This window comes from Syzygium oleosum, unplaced genomic scaffold (genome assembly GCF_021117445.2).
Source record: "Syzygium oleosum isolate NSW1041296 unplaced genomic scaffold, Sole_v2.1 Sole_v2.12, whole genome shotgun sequence".
Taxonomy (NCBI): domain Eukaryota; kingdom Viridiplantae; phylum Streptophyta; class Magnoliopsida; order Myrtales; family Myrtaceae; genus Syzygium; species Syzygium oleosum.
The window spans coordinates 7,904,369-7,923,862 of record NW_026607496.1 but is presented as its reverse complement, the minus strand read 5'-3'; the positions used below and the strand labels follow the sequence as shown (position 1 = coordinate 7,923,862).

General features: G+C 40.4%; 2 protein-coding genes across 3 annotated transcripts; both read left to right on the top strand.

The window, feature by feature from the left end:
- LOC115672336 (AP2-like ethylene-responsive transcription factor TOE3) lies at positions 1–3,211 on the top strand. 2 transcript variants are annotated; one of them, XM_030594125.2, is made up of 10 exons: positions 10–790; positions 991–1,016; positions 1,169–1,199; positions 1,303–1,390; positions 1,455–1,600; positions 1,795–1,839; positions 1,952–2,043; positions 2,164–2,282; positions 2,408–2,524; positions 2,685–3,211. In XM_030594125.2, exons 1-10 carry the CDS (start codon positions 237–239, stop codon positions 2,859–2,861), a joined length of 1,395 nt encoding a protein of 464 aa, XP_030449985.1. In that variant the 5' UTR covers positions 10–236; the 3' UTR covers positions 2,862–3,211. The 2 variants fall into 2 exon arrangements, with proteins under 2 accessions (XP_056172569.1, XP_030449985.1); XM_056316594.1 differs by lacking the exon at positions 2,685–3,211 and having other exon boundaries at positions 1–790; positions 2,164–2,307.
- Positions 3,212–8,058: 4,847 nt separating this feature from the next.
- On the top strand, positions 8,059–11,544 carry LOC115672176 (L-ascorbate peroxidase 2, cytosolic). The gene is given in 9 exon segments (XM_030593951.2): positions 8,059–8,424; positions 9,017–9,191; positions 9,303–9,312; positions 9,315–9,367; positions 10,686–10,734; positions 10,822–10,904; positions 11,035–11,114; positions 11,264–11,366; positions 11,482–11,544. Coding segments are annotated over 9 exon segments (963 nt in total). The 5' UTR covers positions 8,059–8,077.
- Positions 11,545–19,494: the final 7,950 nt, after the last annotated feature.

The following is a 19,494-nucleotide window of genomic DNA, read 5'->3' as shown; positions in this document are numbered from 1 at the left end:
CCAAGCTCCGAACTCGCTCACTCATTCACTCACTTCCTCTCTCCTCTGTAACAACCCCGTCCCCTTCTCTCTCTCTCTAACCTCGTCGCAGAGACCGGAGAAGAACCTCCGGCGCCGGCCGGCCATGGTCCCGCTCCCTCCCGACGATCGCCTCCAGGCCTCGCCGAGCTCTTGAGAAGTAGCGCGGGGCGACGGCGGCTGCTGCTCCGACCTCCTGCTCCTTCGCCGGCGACGGAATGCTCGATCTCAACCTCGGCGTCGCTCCCGGCGATCCCGCCTCCGATTCGATCGGGATGGCGAGCGGGAAGCTGCTCCCGGAAGCGTCCGCGGATCGTCCGGTCGAGAGCCCCGGGAGCTTCGCCTCCTCGATTCTGAGCGCCGAGGTCGCCGACGACACCTGCTCTCGCGGCGGCGGCGTCGTCTTCGCTTACGACTTCGGCTTGGTCGCCGGCATTGGCTCCCGCTGCGCCGGCGACGGCAGGCCCGTGGAGGTTTTCGATAGCGGAGAAGGTGACGGCGACCGGACGATTCAGCTGTTCCCGGCGGCGGCGGTTAATGGCGGCGGCGGCGGCGGTTTCGGCGGCGCCGGAGGCTTTTCCGGCTCTCAGTCGCGGCGTCAGCGGTTGGACCTCATGTGCCTGGAGGGCGCGCGCTCGAAGGAGGAGCCTCAGCCGTCGCAGCAACAGAGGCCATCGGTGAAGAGGAGTAGGCGCGGGCCGCGGTCTCGGAGCTCGCAGTATCGCGGCGTGACGTTTTACCGGCGGACCAGTCGGTGGGAGTCGCATATTTGGTTAGTGCTGATGGTACTGTTTAAGCGTCTCCTTATTTAGATTAAACAGGAGGATGAAACATGCTTCGGATGGCTTGAGCTTTCTCGGTGGGATGGAATCCTTCTTCTTGACGCACGATAATGCTATTCTGATTCTGATTTGACTGCACATGTCTTGTCGTGATGCTTTTATCTTGAGCAAGTTGCTTGTCTTTATGCAGGGATTCTGGGAAACAAGTGTACTTGGGTGAGCGACATGATATTTTCTTGCTTGTTTCTACTTATGTACTGGTTTATGCGCTGCGTCCGCTTTCTTGGTTCAGCATTACTGGTCACAGAAGGCCTAGCGTTAATTGTGTTTCACTCTTTTTTTGTCCCCTCTGTTCCTGGTTTGATTAGGGGGATTTGATACTGCTCACACCGCTGCTAGGTGAATACTTCCACTCAGTGAATGTGTCAATGTTGATTCTTGCAATTTCTGGCTTTGTTGGGAATCAGCTAAAAAAGTATCGTTAATGGTTTTCTGCAACTAGAGCTTATGATCGAGCTGCCATCAAGTTTCGTGGACTAGATGCGGATATCAACTTTAATATCAGCGACTATGAGGAAGACATTAAGCAGGTTGGTTTGATCCTCAAATTTCACTGCGGGTTTGTATTGTTATTCTGTGTTTATTGTTCTGCAGATGAGTAACTTCACGAAGGAAGAATTTGTGCATATTCTTCGGCGGCAAAGCACAGGATTCACTAGAGGGAGCTCCAAGTACAGAGGTGTTACACTGCACAAATGTGGACGGTGGGAAGCTCGAATGGGGCAGTTCCTCGGCAAGAAGTAATGAGTTCTTTCATCGATGTTGATTTCACTTTTGGCTTTACCTGTTTATTTCCTTTTATTGCGCATCTTTAAGGTCATAGCATCTCTATGTTCACTGGCTGCATGCAATGTCAATACAGAATTTTGAGAGCAAACTGAATGTAAGCAATTGTAGACTTGGTTTTCACTGCAAAGCAAACATTCCTCTACAGGTGTATATATCTTGGGCTATTTGATAGCGAGATAGAAGCTGCAAGGTCTCGCTGCTCATTGACTTTTTATCTTCTTTAAGTCTTGTTGAATTATTGGTCCCCAAGGCTTCAAAAGGGACCATTAAAGAATAATGTGTTATTCTTCTCCAAAAATCAGGGCGTATGATAAGGCCGCAATAAAATGCAGTGGAAGGGAAGCCGTCACCAACTTTGAGCCAGGCAAATATGAAGAAGAAGAAGAAGAAATGGGTGAGGCTGGGAAATGGGCTAGAAACTATGCTGAAATGCTAACTTTTAGTACCTGCATGTGCTTTTTGGTTGGGGAAAAAACATTCCAGCATGTGCTTATAATGGACCTTCTCGATGCAGATGGGAACCATAGCCTCGATTTGAACTTGGGGATTGCCCCTCCTGATAAACTTGATGGTACTGGTGGTCCTCCTTTTCCACTTCAATCGAACGGAATGCATTGTTACCCAATACCTAGGGTAATTCTCATATCCTGCTATTGAGGTTCATCTTTGACTTAGCTTAAATGTGCAATTTGGACTTCAATAGATATAGAAATGTATTTGCTGCTAATATACGGTTATTCATATTCATGCGAGAACAGATTGAGAACTCTTCTTCAGCCGTACCGGGGGCTCAAGAGCTCCACCACCCACCTGTTGTATCTGAGCATCTCTCCTGCTTAAGTGGTCAAAATTCGATTTTCTTTCCCTCGCACAAGGTAATAATTGGCTGTAGCATGGTTGTTTATACATTTCCTGGTTTGAAATAGCTTTCGCCTTCCAATTTTGTTCGTGTCAAGTGCAGATTTCTGACAGTTTGTAGTACTTGCAAATCACACGCATTTCCTAGCCATTATCTATCATTCACTGATTTTGCAGGGAACAGCAATAGCGAAGCGAGCGGAAGTTGATCCCTTGTCAAACTGGGCATCTCAGTTTGGAGGCCCTTATGGTGGAACAACTCCAGCGCCGTTCTTCTCTACCGCAGCATCATCAGGATTCTCTTCTTCAGTCGCTGCTACGCCATCAGCTGCTGCATATCACCAATACCTTTAGTCGATAGTTTTGCTTCACCAATTACCACTCCACGACAAGCGTTTCACTGATTATTCAGGCACGACTCCGAAGTTCTCTTTCATACCGCGAGAGGAATATCGATCTTCCACGCAGGACCAGCAGTCCAGTGCCGAAAGTTCTCAAGCTGAAATACCAATGTTTTGTGACAAATACGATTCTTCTAGTAAAGCGAATCGCACGATCTCATCTCGGTAGCGGAAAGTAATGAGTTTGGATTTCCCTTTTTCCTTTGCCTCCTTTCATATGTGAATCTAGTTCACAAACTCTCGCTTGTTCAGGCACTTGGCTCCAGCTACATCTTTTTTTCTTGGATGGTCGCAATCTCTATACTCGAGTGGTTTCCCTTCAAGTATAGATAATCTAGCTGCAGTCCTGTGCTCTCTTTCCATTGCCATCCGATTCTTGTATAGATATCAGTAAAGAGCCTACTCTTCAGCTTCTAGACAAGAAAGAAAAAGGAATTGATTGGTATTTTTAATTCGGTGAATTATTTTTGCATTAATGAATCATTTAAAAATGCATAATGAGTATGTAATTTTTTTAAATTAACCTTTTTTTAAGGCATTTTATCACTTTACTTAATTGCGTTTCTTTCCCTTAAATTATCTTCTTATTTTAATTGATATATTCATCAAAATATCACCTTTTTTTTTAACAATAGTATCGAAATTTATTTTGCGGAAATCAATATTTTAGTTAATTAATTTTTCTTTGTTTTCTTTTATTTTCTTAATATAAATGAAGGGTAAAAGAGAGATTATATTTATAAAAAAAAAAGAGATGAAATTATACTTTTATCATTTAAAAATCGCGTGCATTGCATATGCTAACAACAAATATAACAACGGAGTAACAACCGTAGCACAATCAAAGTCCAAAGAGATATTATAAAACTGTCAAAAGTTCAAGCTCAAATATATACTGCTATCTTCAAATTTCGAGAGAATTTTGTATCATCTTTCAACCAAACAAAAAATTTTGATACCGTTTTGTCGAAATGAAAATGAAAATTCATTCACTGCCGGAGAAAAGGAAGCATCGGCATGTTTTTGGGAGGGAGTTCAAGCTATATAGTATATATGAGAGTACGACAGTAGTAGAGTGGGAGTAGTGTGGGTTGAATGACACTGTCATCGTGCTTTCACTTGTCACAGCATGCCACGTGTCGAACTCTCGTGATCCTGCCATCATCATCCTCGGTAAGGAAATTCCGCATTCCTCGGCTTTTCCTACATAGTCTGGTACGGCACCTCCTCCGGGAAGGAAAAAATAAGCGTTAACATCGTAAAAAAACTCTAAATTGATATAATTATGATAAATTCATCTCAAATTATTTTTTTTTATCACAAAAAATTTTAAACTGATACGCCTGTGATAATTTTACCTCAAACTATTTTTTTAATCACCAAAAACCCTATACTCGTACACATGTGACAACTTTATCTCCGAACTAATTTTTTGATCACAAAAAACGTACATCTGTAATAAATTTACTCTCCGTTAGTTTCCGTTAAATTTTACTGTCAAATTGCTAAGTTTAATAACACGTGGTAATTGACACGTGTATTGGTTTTGGGTTTTACCCCTTTATTTGTCACAAATTCATCAATTTGTGATTTTTCGTGATATTAATCCAATTTAACGGATATTAAGGAAGGGTAAATTTGTCACAAATATACTAGTTTTGGGTTTTTAGAGGTCAAAAAATTAGTTTTGGGTAAAATTGTCACAGGTGTACCAGTTTGGAGATTTTGGTGGTCAAAAAATTAGTTCGGGATAAAATTGTCATAGATGTACCAGTTTGAGATTTTTTATGGTAAAAAAATTGGTTCGGGGTAAAATTGTCACAAGTGTACCAGTTTGGAGTTTTTTGTGGTAAAAAAAATAGTTCGGGGTAAAATTATCATAGGTGTACCAGTTTAGGGTTTTTCGTGGTATTAACCAAAAAATTTAAAATTTTAAAAATTTAATATAATAAAAGAATGATCAATACCACAAAAATCCCGAATTAATATATCGGTACAACTTCTACTCTCAAACTAATTCTTGTATAATAAAAACTCCCAATTCAGTATATATGTGCTACATTTGATTTTTTTTTTTTGAGTTAAATGTAACATGGGTGTATTAGTTTTGAGTACATGTAGCAAGGATGTTATTAGTCAAGGAATTTTTATGACAAAAAAATTAGTTTAGGGTAAATGTGACATTGATGTACCGGTTTGGGGGGTTTTAGTGATGCAAAAATGAATTTGGAGTAAAGATGGCATGAATATATCGGTTTAGAATTTTAAGTGGTATTACTCCAAATAAAATAAAATAAAAAAGGGACCAATCAAATCACGAGAAAAACTTGGAGTCCTCCGTTGTACCGCTAGAAATGAAAAAAATATGGATCCTATAGAAAGAGACGTTTTATTATTCCAGGCCCAAGGGAGGGTCCCCTATTCCCTATCACGCAGTTAACAAAATGCCTCCGAGATGCTACTTTAGTTCTCTCAATCAAACCATTCGACACCTAAAATTTTCATGCCATAAATCACATTTAGATAGGGATCGAGTACATTGATATTGTTAAAATTTGGCCCTCAAGTAGAACACTGGCATTACATACTTTCGCATAAGTGCATCGAAAGTCCTAAAACTTATCACGAAAGTGTAATTAAGTTCTAAAACTTTCAAAAAGTACAATCAAGTCTTAAAACTTATCAAGAAAGTTCAATCGAGTCTTAAAACTTGTCAAGAAAGTAATACGGTCCTAAAACTTGTCACGAAAGTGCAATTGAGTCCGAAAACTTTTTGAAAAATGTAATTAAGTCCAAAAACTTGTCACGAAAGCGCAATCGAGTCTTAAAACTTTCAAAAAATGCAATTAAGTCCTAAAACTTATTACGAAAGTACAACTAAGTCCTAAAACTTTCAAAAGTGCAATCAACGGAAGGACTTCATTGGATCAATTTAACGAGTTTTAGGACTCGATTGCACTTTTTGAAAGTTTTAGGACTCAATTGCACTTTCATGACAAGTTTTGGGACTTGATTGCACTTTTTGAAAGTTTTAAGATTCGATTGCATTTTCGTGACAAGTTTTGGGACTTACAATGTACCTATTTTTTCTTCTTTTTTTCCTATTGCATTCTCCCGCATTTTGAAATTATTTACATTTGTCTAAGAGAGCAACATTCCCACCTCTGAACATTGGTTTAGACAAGATGATGAGTTTTTGTGAACTTGCTTGACATGTGATCCGGCTCGAATTTCGAACCAAAATGATTTTCTACATCATGCATTCTTTTTCGCCCTAAACATTGATTTCTACATTGCGGGTCAGCGATAACAATCTTAGCATCACTTAGCTTGGCTACGTAACATTGTCCTTGCCCAGGTTCCCCAAGCTTCGACCCCGACACCGCCACTCGCTACGTTGCGGCCATACTTTGACAATCCGTCGTCAGGGCGGTCTAGTGTTACTAAGCTAAGCTTAGAATTTCTAGTTAAACACAGACTAGTGTTTTTTAGGTCCAGTTTCGAGACGCTTAATAGGTCTAATCAACCTTAGAATAGGTCAGGGGTGACTCTTGGAAAGATATATATCATGAAATTCCAAGTTGCGACGTGGGCTGGATTTGAGAGAATCCAATGAGGTGGTGTTTGGAGGGTTGATTGTGTTTGTGAAGTATCAATTGTGCACGTTATGATTGTTGCTCATGTTGGTATCGCTTTTAATTAGGAGTGTGCAAAACGGGCCGCCCAATCTGGGAACCGTCCATTCCGGCTGGTTTGGTCCAGTTTTCGGCTGGTTTAAAACCGGACCGACTGCATATACTTTTTTTTATTGTTTTATTTCTTCAAAAAAAAAAATAATAAAATGTGAACTAAATCCTAAATGAACTTTATTGATAAAAATTGGTAAAATCCCGACCCTAGGATCAACCGGTCCGGTTCCCGATTCCACCTTGAAATTGGATCGGACCGGAAACCGATCACCTCTAGCTTTAACACTACACCTCTTGCATATATTCCTGCAACATGAAAGTTCGGGTTGCATCAAGGAAGTCAAGGATAGATAGGGAAAGAAAAGGACGAAGCTTTCTACAAACCGAAGGTGGTGTTACGCCAACTCGGCTCCGTTCATTTTACGGGAGGTCATGACTCACGTGACACATGAAGTGAGACTCTTGAACCTTAGATAGCAATATGGCATCCATCTTTAGACATTAAATTTCACAAGTTCGTACGCATGTTTATGTCTTTATATTATGGCTAACCTATTTTTTAATGGTCTACTTTTGCATTTTCATTTCTGTAAAAAAAAGGGGGAAAATTAATATTGATCATTAAGGGTGCACATGATTAATCATTATATTTCTCTATTTTTCTATTCCCGAGAACAGATTTGGAACAAAAATTCGTTGAGTAACTCAATTTCATTTTTCTATTTCTGGAACAAATTTTGAGTCTAGAAATAGGTCTGGAATATAAATGAGAAGTGAAAATTTCTTACTTTTTTATTTCTGAAACAAAAAAAGAAATAAAAACTCTTTTCATCGCTCGCCCTCACCTCCCCCCTCTCGCTGCCACCCCCTGCCGATTGCCGCCACCCCCCGCCAGCCGCCTACCGATTGCCGCCGTGTGATCCACTTAATGTCGAGTTATTCACAAATCCTTCGTGTATGACCAAATTACTTGTACCGGATTCGAGGAGAAACCGAAATGATCACTCCGTACACGCCCACTTCAAAGATTACGCTCCGGTCATGACGTGAATTCGATCGCCCTTTACCAGTAAGGTTTGAATTCCATCGGGACAAAATTCATTTAGAAGAATTCTATAGTTATAGACGGTTCATCAAATACGAGAAGTCTTCAAAACTGATTTGTCACTCGTACACAGCAATTTTCTCATGACAACAGTTAATTGTGTAAATTACAATCACAATCACAATCATCATCGCATCTCATTTCTAGGAGTCGCTCGGGCTTGCCACTGTCACCCCCAAAGAGAACCAAATCGCACAAAGAATTAAAAATGAACAAACAAAAAACACCAGGAGATGAAGGAGAGGCCGCGCTCCCCCGGCACGTGGCGCCGCGCGATTGGCCGGCGCGTCGCGACTTTTCCCGCCACCCGGTCATCCGTTTCAACCCGCCGAGCGCGATCAGGAGCCGTCCATCATGCTCCAGGAGTCGCCATTGATGGCCCCAGGAAAAGCTCGAGCTCGAGCTAGAACCTTCCCGTCTGATGGTGATCCTATCTATATTCATATAACAGTCTCGTCTCCTCCGCGCCACCATTACCAGGTACTTCTTCAGTTTCTGAGGTCTGTATCGCACACCCTCTCTCTCTCTCTCTTTCTCTTCTTTCGATTGGTGCGGTCGGAAGATCTGAGTCGCAGCGCGAAGCTGTGTGCTAGGGAAGGCCACATGGCCAAGTGCTACCCGACCGTGGGCGAGGAGTACCAGAAAGCCGTCGCGAAATGCAAGAGGAAGCTCCGGGGGCTCATCGCCGAGAAGCACTGTGCTCCGATCATCCTTCAGCTGGCGTAAGTGTGTCTCGCGACACCCGCCTAGTTCCGCCTCCGTTTAATAACCAGTACCGATGAATATAAATACAGAGGATTTACTTGTTACTAATATAGTTTAGCCTCCGCTCTTCTTTCTTTAGATCCCTTGTTTCACTCCGGTAGTATCTTAAATCAGGTCGATGTATAGGAAATGGCTGCATTTAAGTAAAATGTTCTGACCAAAAAAATAAAAGTAAGTAAAATGCAAAATAGCTAAAACAAAATCTGTCTGAAGTTACATTACTTATTCTAAAAGTTTGAGTCCATAGATGAAGAACATGCACAACTGTAGTTTTAATCAAAGCCTCTTGATTAGTGAGGGAAGAGACAAATGCGGGACAAAGATCTCGATCTCGCTCGGACACCATTTGGAGCGACGGGATATTCATCTCGATGCTTAAACTTGTGGATGGAGGACTGTTTTCGACATTTAATGATCGAACTATGTGCACTGGTCCAGTATAAGCATCGCTTGTGGATAGAGTCTTTGTTTTCATTATTATGGATGTAGCACGATTATAGATTTCGTAATGATTGTTAATTTCTGGTTCGGTGCTCATTTGCGTCGCAGATGGCACTCCGCCGGCACCTTCGATGTGAAGACGAAAACGGGAGGTCCCTTCGGGACAATCAGGCACCCTGCGGAGCTTGCTCATGAAGCGAACAATGGATTGGATATCGCCATCAGGCTTCTGGAGCCAATCAAGGAACAGTTTCCGATCCTGTCTTATGCGGACTTCTACCAGGTATGACTGTCAAATGCAGTTACACCACAATTGAATTCAAGTTATCAGACTACAAATCATATGTGCTTCATTTGGGCACGACACTGAAATTTTTTAATGTTGCAATGGAAGTTGGCTGGGGTTTTGCTGCTGAGATAACTGGAGGGCCTGAGATTCCTTTCCACCCTGGGAGACCCGTAAGTTAATATTTACCTTTCTTCCAAAACTTGTGTAAAGATGAGCTACTTGTTCATGCTCAACTTATTTTCATATATGGGCAGAAGAGGAAGGTTGTGCCCTCTCCTTCTCTTGCATGGCTGATCTTCATAGTTCTACTAAATTTAGGAGCTTTCTTAAGTGGCTTGATGAGGAGTTTACGTGCATGACCAAGCTGTTGTTCTTTTCTCAAATTAGAATTAAGAAAGATGTGCCTGCTGGGATTCTGGTCCTGTTCAGCCTGAATAAACTATTCTAGCTCCTCCAGTACAGACTTGTAATCTTTGAGAGACTAGCAGCCATTGTTGGTAGGATTTTATGTGAATCTAAATAGCAGGAAAAGAGGACACTAAGGACTTCATTGACAAACATAGAAGGAAGATTCACATAGGTACGTAATAGAGCTGATAGAACCTCTGGAAGCAAACAAATACAAGTAAAAAACCTTGAAGTGTCCGAAGTCCGATAACTTGTGAATGGTAATCATCCTGTGAAACCAATTATTGTGACATGTTTATGAGCGAGCTAACGTTGCTGCTGATGCAGCAACGAAAAGTCTCAGGAAAAATGCAATATTTCCCCTGGCAATGACCAAACTTATAATATGAAACTCAGTGAATATCAATTTGATAATCATTTCTTATGATGTCCCGGTCTTCTTGTCTATTGAATTAATACTTACACTGAATATTGAACTCCTCCATAGTTATTAAAGCTGCTGATGTTAAAATGAAATTTGTGCTGGGATTTGCTAATCATTGGATAAAATTGTTCTGATATGTGCGGTTTCATTCTCAGAATTGATGATGATTGATGTGTATCGGGCCTCTTGTTCAGCCTATGGATTTCCTTCTGGTATGCTCACTTTGTTCTATCTTCTCGATGTAAAATGGGTTTCGAGGTTTCTCGGCTGCTATGCACAAAGAAAATAAGAAATGATTTCTCTCATCGAAACTCTGGCAACTGTACTTAGTTTGTCCAACAACCCGACTTCAGTGATGCAGGTTATGCTAGTGTGTTATTTTGAAATTTCATATCCTTTAGCTTAATATCCGCCTTCTCTTCATCCTTTCTTACAACACAATGGTCAATCCTGATTGAAATATTGTTTGTTTAGATAAGATACTGCATTCTTGTCCTTTCTTGGTGTATTAGTTAGTGGACTATATAATGCTTGGCACCATAAGCCGTGGAAACTTGAATTGCGTATCCCTGCAGTTCAGATAAAAGCAAAAGTTCTCTAATGAGACTTAGATATGAAGGTATCAATAAAGTTCTAATAAATTACATTTTGCTCAGGACAAAAATGAACCTCCCCCTGAAGGCCGGTTGCCAGAAGCTACAAAAGGTTAGTAGTTTGCTTGCAGTAAAGTGCGACAAGATTATTACTGGTTCCTATGCCTCGATGAGTTAATCGTTAAGCCACTTACTTCAGGTTCCGACCATCTAAGACAAGTCTTTGGCCATATGGGTCTTAGCGACAAAGATATCGTTGCCCTATCTGGTGGGCACACTTTGGTAAGTCGATTAGTTGCACAGGTTTCACTCAGAATTACACATTTTCTAAGAAGTAAGTCAATGTTTTGCAGTTTTGATGATCTCATGAATAATTCTATTTATTGATGGTCCTATACGCCCATTTCAACAGGGTAGATGCCACAAGGAACGCTCTGGATTTGAAGGACCCTGGACTGCCAACCCTCTCATTTTTGACAACTCCTACTTTAAGTAAGCATTATCCTGCTCTATTCTTCTATAGTCAACTCTGCAGCTATATATCACCTGCTTAACCTCTGTAATTAGTTTTTTGACTTGCTCATGCTGTTGGGTCTCTAATGCTGACAATTTTGATATCTGTGGATGTTGCAATGAAACAGGGAACTCCTTAGTGGAGACAAGGAAGGTCTGATCAAGCTACCATCCGACACGGCCCTTATTGAAGATCCAGTCTTTCGTCCTCTCGTTGAGAAGCACGCTGCGGTATGTTTGCAACTTGATGTTCTATCGTCATTCCGGAGAATTTTGTGGGGCCATCAACGGTGAAAACATCTTTTTTTGCAATCATCTAATCGGGAGGCTGCTTCGGATGTTTCAGGACGAGGATGCATTCTTCTTGGATTATGAAGAAGCTCACCTGAAGCTGTCGGAGCTAGGGTGAGTCAGAGACCACATTCTGTTCAATACAATTCCACTGCAATATTCCTTTGACTTCCTCATCTTCTATTCACTATCTGTTCACTACTGGTCTACCTTCGCTTCCTCCATATATCAGTCTTGGCTCATGGAGATGGAACTAACCCTTTCCCACCCTTTCCCACTACTTGAACTAGATTTGCGGATGCTTAGCAAGGAGGCGAGAGGGGGCGGCGTCTGTCATCGTAGAGGCTGTTTCGGAACTTCATGTGCATCTTTCTTGATCTTCAACATATGTCTGTGACATGAGTCTGGTGTGCTTTGTTCATGTGTAGCTATGTGGTTTGGTCTTCTTTCTGCAAAATAAGGTTCACCACAAATTTGATGGTTTGTTGTAGTAATTTGCTTCTCCATTTCTAGCCTATACCATCTGTATCTAGAGAACCTTCCTCCTGTATGAAAAGTGAGCATTCATAGAGAAGCATTTACAGTAGGGTTTGTGATTGTGTGACTGGTGAATTTGAAGAACCTTCCTCCAATCCAAGCATCAAAATTCGCTAAAAATGAATGATTTGTAAAAAGATCACTTATATCATTAACAAAAATGAATAAATGAAAAATATTTTTAATATTTACGAAAATATTTAAACTTAAATTGTTGTCGGTAATGAAAATATTTTTTATCGGCTGGTTATTTCGAATGATATAAATAATCATTTTTGGGAAAATATTTTCTAATTTATTTATTTTTTTCGAAACAAACGGAGCTTAAATCGTAGCTAACCATGGAAAAAGGCTAGAGACTCGGGCGCTCAACGGTGGGAAAGCAATTGGCATTCCCAAGCTTATACAATGTTTTTAGAGTTAATACCACTAAAAATCTCAAACTAGTAAATCTGTGATAAATTTACCCCAGACTAATTTTTTTACCACAAAAATCTTCAAACTGGTACACCTGTGTCAAATTTACCAAAAACTAATTTTTTTACCATAAAAATTCCCAAACTGGTACACCTGTAACAAATTTACCCCAAACTAATTTTTTGACCATCAAAAACACCAAACTAATACATTTGTGACAAATTTACTCTCCGTTAATTTCCGTTAAATTGGATTAATATCACAAAAAATCACAAACCAGTACGCCTATGACAAACAAAGGGTAAAACCCAAAACTGGTATATTCATCAGCTATCGCGTGTCGTTTAACAAAACTTGATAGTAAAATTTAATGGAAACTAACGAAAGGTAAATTTGTCGCAGGCGTACCAGTTTGGGATTTTTCGTAGTCAAAAAATTAGTTTGTGGTAAATTTATCACAGGTGTACCATTTTGGGGTTTTTTGTGGTATTAACCCTTGTTTTTAACCCAAAACTTTCCATCAATAAATTCCAAGACATACTTAAAATCGGGAAAATTATCCAATCAGTCATAAACTTATTTTACATTTGCCAATTCAATCTAAAAATTTTCAATTTTGTCCTAAAGCATTGCGCGAAATTTCAATGAAATCCTTTTCGTCAATTTTCGCCGAAAATTGCTGATGTGGCAGTGTCCACGTAGGGCACCACTTCAGCGATTTCCAGCAAAAATTGACTGAAAGAACTGTATTGAAATTTCGATCAAATATTTAGAATTAAATTAACAAAATTAAGACCGAATTGATATTCGAACAATAAGTTTAGAATTGATTGGACAATGTCTCCACTTAAAATCTAATCCAATAGAACTATCCCAATATTATACCATATCCGCAGAACACCAGCACAGCAGCGGACCCCCTTTCATGCACATTCTAAGCAATTACACTTTTTGACTTTGGCCGCAAATTCCTTCATTGATAACATAGAACTACCTAGAACACTTCTTTCTCTTCTTTTTTTATATATTTATAATAAGAGAATTATTGCCAACTAAAATCACTTTCTTATAATTTCATGTGCGAGATGTGGTTACATCCATGCTGATAAGAATCTTTATGTTCTTCTATAGAGAGTGGACCAGACCGTCCCCTGCCCAAAAAATTAATGCTGCAGTACAATTAAATTGAGTTAGATCATCCATTTTAACATCCTTCAGCGCGATGAAACTAGCACCGTTGAATTTTCCATGAGTATAATGGCGCAAAAAGTCAAATTTTAAGCAGTCCCGAGATCAACTATTATCTTTAATTTGAAAAATCATGAAAAATCTTTACTTTTATTTGACTTCAAGTGTCCACATTTATATGATTTTATAGATTTGAAGTGCTCGAAATAAACTAAAAGTAAAATTAATTCGACTACTAGACATGTTAGCAAAAATTACTTTAAAAGTAGGTGTACTAAGCTAGCCTACAAGATTGGTACACTAGCCTTGATTAGTTCATTAAGTACTGAAATTAGAGCACTCAGTCTCCATAGACTTCGTTGGAATTTACTCAAGGAGACACTGGACCATGATATACACTAAGAAGAATTGCATAATTCAGCATGTCCTTAGAGAAGGCAATCAGCCGGTGGATTAGCTCAGCAACTATGGAATCCAATTCTAGTCGAACTAGGGCTGATCGATTCCCGATCCGGTTCTAGAAAACGGGAACCGGACCCGGAGGACTTGTCCAATTTCTAGAACTGAAAACCGGACCACTTGACCTTGGAACAGGAAACCGGATCACCTGATCCTAGAACCGGTGGACGCTGAGCTTGTCAGCTAAGTCGAGGCTCCAGCCAAGGAAGAAGTCGAAGAGGATGGCCACGGGAGGGTTGGGGTAGGAGGCAAACCACCGGACGAAGGGCAGCCGGAGGGCAAAGATCAAAGCTAATCCAGAGAATGCATAATTGAGATCAAAGCCCTCACCCATGATTCACATCTCTTACACTTCCGACCAAATCAAATTCACCCAAAAGCAGGATAAGTGAAAACCTAGAACACGAACTAGATACTAAACGAATGACTTAATTCGTACAATGTCGCATTGTCCGAGTCCTTCACGAAAAATTCCAGTCACTGAGGCCCCGTTTGGTTCAGCATTTCGAAAAAGCCTTTGGTCAAATGCAAAGATCTTTAGCCTAAAAGACTTTGGGAATATGCTAGACTGTTTGGTAAACTATAACTGAAAATGGCTTTGGGGAAATGCTAGACTATTTGGTAAACATATATTTGCAAAGCTCTTTGGTGTAACCAAATTAAGTTTTTTAATTTTTAAATTTTAAAAATTGAAAAAAAGAAATAATGATAGTAACTTTTATATTTTCACGTTGAGAGCAATGTAAAACATACATATTGACATTTATAGAAAAAAAAATCACATCCTACAACGTTGCAAGACATTATTGTACGTTGCTCTATCACTATTTAACCACCAAGTGTGGATTTTTTTGGGACGATTGGGTTGTGGCCGTGTAATTTGATTCATTCAGGAAGGTAAAATTCATCTGCAAACAAAACCAGGGAGTCATTTTCTTTATTCTTACACGAAAACCCCTACAAACAATACCGTGGCTATCTTACACGAAAACCCCTGCAAAAATCTTTTACTGCTGGGGGAATTTGACTAGAAGAGAGTCATTTCATTACAAGACTAACCACTGGAATACATAATAAACATGTATTCCGTATTACAAAATACACAACCCCGAAGCTGAACATGTTGAACTCTCTAGTAGTTTTCAGTCCGCTTAATATTACAAACCTCCTTAACAACTTTGTAAACTCATGGCTATCCTATCACGCAAACGTGCCATGTCAGGAGATGCATTATTATTTGAAGCACTCACCCCCTCATTCGCATCATCATGGTCAACTGAATATCCATAATCGGGATCCAATTCTGCTTGTTCAAAATCCGTATCAATCACGAAATTTCTTCGTATATAATTGTGCAAAGCCATTGTCGCTACGACAATTTGCACTTGCTTTTTGTACAGATAACTTGGCATATGACTTAGAATCCCCCACTTTTGTTTTAATACGCCAAAAGCTCGCTCAATTGCTGAGCGTAGCGATGAATGGGCGCGATTAAACACTTCTCGATATCCCGTTGGTGAAGGACCATCTCGAAACTCTGGCAAATGATATCTGACTTCTTTATATGGCCCTAAATAACCCATGGAATTTGGATATCCGACATCTACTAAGTAATATTTACCTACACAAATATATTATAAATTCCATCAATATATGCCACATAGATACATGTATTTACAGAACCATTAAATAACGAACCTCGAGGAGGACGGGGAAAATGTGCATCACGTCTTCCAACGGCTTCATAAAAGATACGGGTGTCATGAGCTTGTCCCTCCCAACCAGCCCAAACATAGACAAATTCCATATTAAAATTACATATGGCTAACACATTTTGAGTCGTCGTTCCTTTTTGACCAATAAATCGAATTTGATCGTACGTAGGTACCACTGCTAGGATATGTGTATCATCCATAGCTCCAATGCAATCCTTAAAATATGGATAAAATTATCGGTCTTTCTTGATCTTCTCTGGAACTTCCCTATATTGTCGATCCGTTGGTTGGATCAAATCTTTTCCCATATCACATACTTTATCTAAAACTAAGCTAAAGTGCCTACTTATGGTTTCCCTAGAGCGCTGAAAGCGCTTTTGTGCTAACCTATTACCTATACCATGTCCCAAAATATGAAGAAACATATCAACCATTTCTGCAACATCAGTATTCCAAGATCCTTGAAGACCATATCGTGTAACTAAGTCATGCGTTAAATTATTAAATACAACCTTATACATTCTAAACATATTATAGCACCTTATGGGATTAGCATCTTCGCCTATTAACTCTTTTAACCATGCATAACCTGTATATGTCGAGGTCATGCAAGGTTGTTTGCAAACTCGCCAAACTCGCCATCCCAATAATAGCCACTCAAATCAAGGTAACAAATCCCCAATCCTTTCGGGCAGAAAAAATCCGATTTCTTCATTATCAAGAAACCTAACAATCCCAACAAACAACTACCAAACGCCGGCCCCACAGCCATCGTAGTCACTGGCGGACACCCACCTTCTAGAAAACCCTCCAATGGCAGGAGATAGTCATCGTCGGAAGAAGATAAAACCCTAACAGAAACTTCCCCACTACTTCGCTAGAAACCGCACAGAGAGAGGGTCATTAAGAGAAGAAGCAAGCAAACCTGAGGAAATGAAGTGATGATCGCCCTCGAATTGAAGTAAGAAGATCCATGATTGAGAAGAACTGAATCAATGATCAAAAGTCTTTGCGAGTTGTGACACACAGAAAGCGAGAGGGAGAGAGAGAGGACAGAGACAACCTTTCTTTCTTGGATGGGAATTGCCTAGCCTTCTTATATAGGAAGCCAAAGCGCATTCATGTCACGAAGATGGAAATCGGTCCGGTTCGAGCGATCAAGTTCTCACCCTGGAACCAGAAACTAGACCGCCCGTCATTGGTTCCAATTTTATGGAATCGGAAACCGGACTAGCACTCCTGGAAACCACTCAAAACCGGCTAGTCCGGCCCCTGGGAGCAGCCCAGAACTGGCCGGTCTAGGCAATTCCAGGTTCGGGTGATTCTTGTTGCACACCCCTAACTCGAACTTTGGTTTTATGAATACGCTATTGCAAGATCTTTGTTTTATGCGTTTTGGTGACACGGTAAGAAATAGAAATTAGTTGACTGATTGTTTTAGTCCCTTGTGATTAGCCAAAAATGGAAAAAACGCACTAAGTCCTAAATTAAAATTAACCTTGTTTGGTAATGCTGACCAACTAGATTAAGAAGAGAAAAGTTCCTTAATTCATTCGACAGAGAGGTCTATGCAATGAAACATGGATATTGTCAATTGTATTGCTCAAATTTTTCCATTGCAAATACTATCAATAATTGTACATTTGATAAGAAACTTATGATATTCGTATGTGAATTTTCAGCTTTGAATTGAAATTCTTTAAATTAAGTTGTTTAGTTTCATTTTGAAGTTAGGGAAAAAACCATAAAAAATCTCAAACTATATCTATTGTGACATATTTATTCTAAATTTTTTTTTTTGATAACCCAGGGAACCCCCGCACGGCCGACAGCCGGGGAGTAAACCCTGGGGGCGACACGTGCTAGCCACCACACACGTGCCACCGGTTAAGTCACCCTGCGGCGCCCGGGATTCAAACACTCAACCTTTTGCGAGAGGAAGAGTGCGCGCTCCAGCAGCGCCACCCAGGCGGGTGGTTCTAAATTTTTTCTTGTGACCTAAAAAACTCAAAACGTGTACCTATGTACCATATTTACCTTTTGTCAAGATTTCATTAAATGATTTTTCAACCAAAACAACATCGTTTTTATTTCATTTAAGCCAAGTGGGCACTATGTCAACACCGTTTGCTTTTCAGCATCTATGTAGGTAGATTTTTAACGATTTTCATTGACAAAACTTTGACAGAGAGTAAATGGATCACATAAGTACAAATTTGAAACTTTTGGCATCATAAAATAAAGTTCAGGATAAATGTGTTACGGTATGCATAGTTTAGGATTTTTTTGTGGCTTTTGCCCTTAAAGTTGTCCACTTGTGAGGAGGAGATATAGATGCATTGAATTTGAAATAGTATATTGCCCAATATGGGAAGGTAGTCCGCGCATCCATACGCTTCTCCAAATATATGCTCCATCTTCACCACCTCGAATGCTCCTAGAAGTTTCCCGCAATCATCCTCCAGTTTGTGGGTCAATGGCACTACATCCTTCTCTTGGTGGTTTCCACACGTGATTTCTTCTAATTGCAGCTCTTGTAGTTTCCCTCTTTTCTCAAACCAGCCATAAAACGTGCTTACTTCGATTCGGCCAGAGGGTCCAAACGCCCGCCGGGAAGACGATCCGCCGGCCGGATTCCTGTCTTGGATGCCAACTCTAACCGGCGGCGTTCGCTTCGATCCAGTTTCTGCGGTCCGCTGTGAAAGACGGCTCTCAAGCTCTGGTGGGACAGACTATGGAACTCCAGAACTCTGTTGCAGCAAGACACTGCCCAGAAAATATGGATTGCATCCTCCCAGTTCGCTTTGACGATATGTTACAGCTCCCTAACAGATGGACCCCTAGAACTACGTCGCCCGGAATGTAAAATTCGGGGGTATTTCTTGGGGTGAAGAAAGAAAAAATAAGAAATGCAGTTATGTTAGCCGTTCAGGTGTAAACACGAGGAAAGGTAGGGCGGCCCTAGTCGAAGATTTCGGTTTCCCTTGCTTTGGGATCCAAGGCAGGCCCCCGGTTCGCTCCGACAACGGGGCACACGTATTCAATATGTTGCAGCTCCCTTGCAGCCAGGTGTAACTTCAGCCCGCAATGCTGTCTCATGTACGAACAGATGCGTATTTGGGCTCCTTATGTTCATCCAACCTCCTTGTAGACCCACATTTCGGTATATGTGGGCATTTTCAGTGAAGTTTGGCTGGATATTAATGTGGTTTAATATGGACCCTTTTCTTCTTACTTCATGACGTGCCCTCTAATATTAAGAGGGGATAAATTATATACTTACTAACCTTCTAACTTTAGAGGCTCCCGACCCTCCTGTTGAAATCAATTTAGTGCTCATTTATCTCAGAGATTATCATTAGGTCCGCCGCCAAATGTAATAAAAAATTTACACATTCCCCACCGGATGAGCGATATGTGTGTTTGAACTTAATGATGTGATCGAATCCTTTCGTATGTCGATATTCACTTACGAGCGTGTTAATTACTTTCTTGAACCGATAGTAAACCTAAGGGATAATGACACAAATGATCCATGATCATCGGCTAAATATACAAGTGGTCCATGAATTTTCAATTTGCTCAATTTGGTCCATGAACTTGAGCTTAATGTGTAATGTGGTCCCTGAACTTTTAATTTCTTCAATCTGGTCAATAGACTTTTGGTACATGTTCAACTTAGTCTCCAAACTATATGAAAATGCCCTAAACTTGAATTGATGGAAGGACAATATTGAACATTTTCATATAGT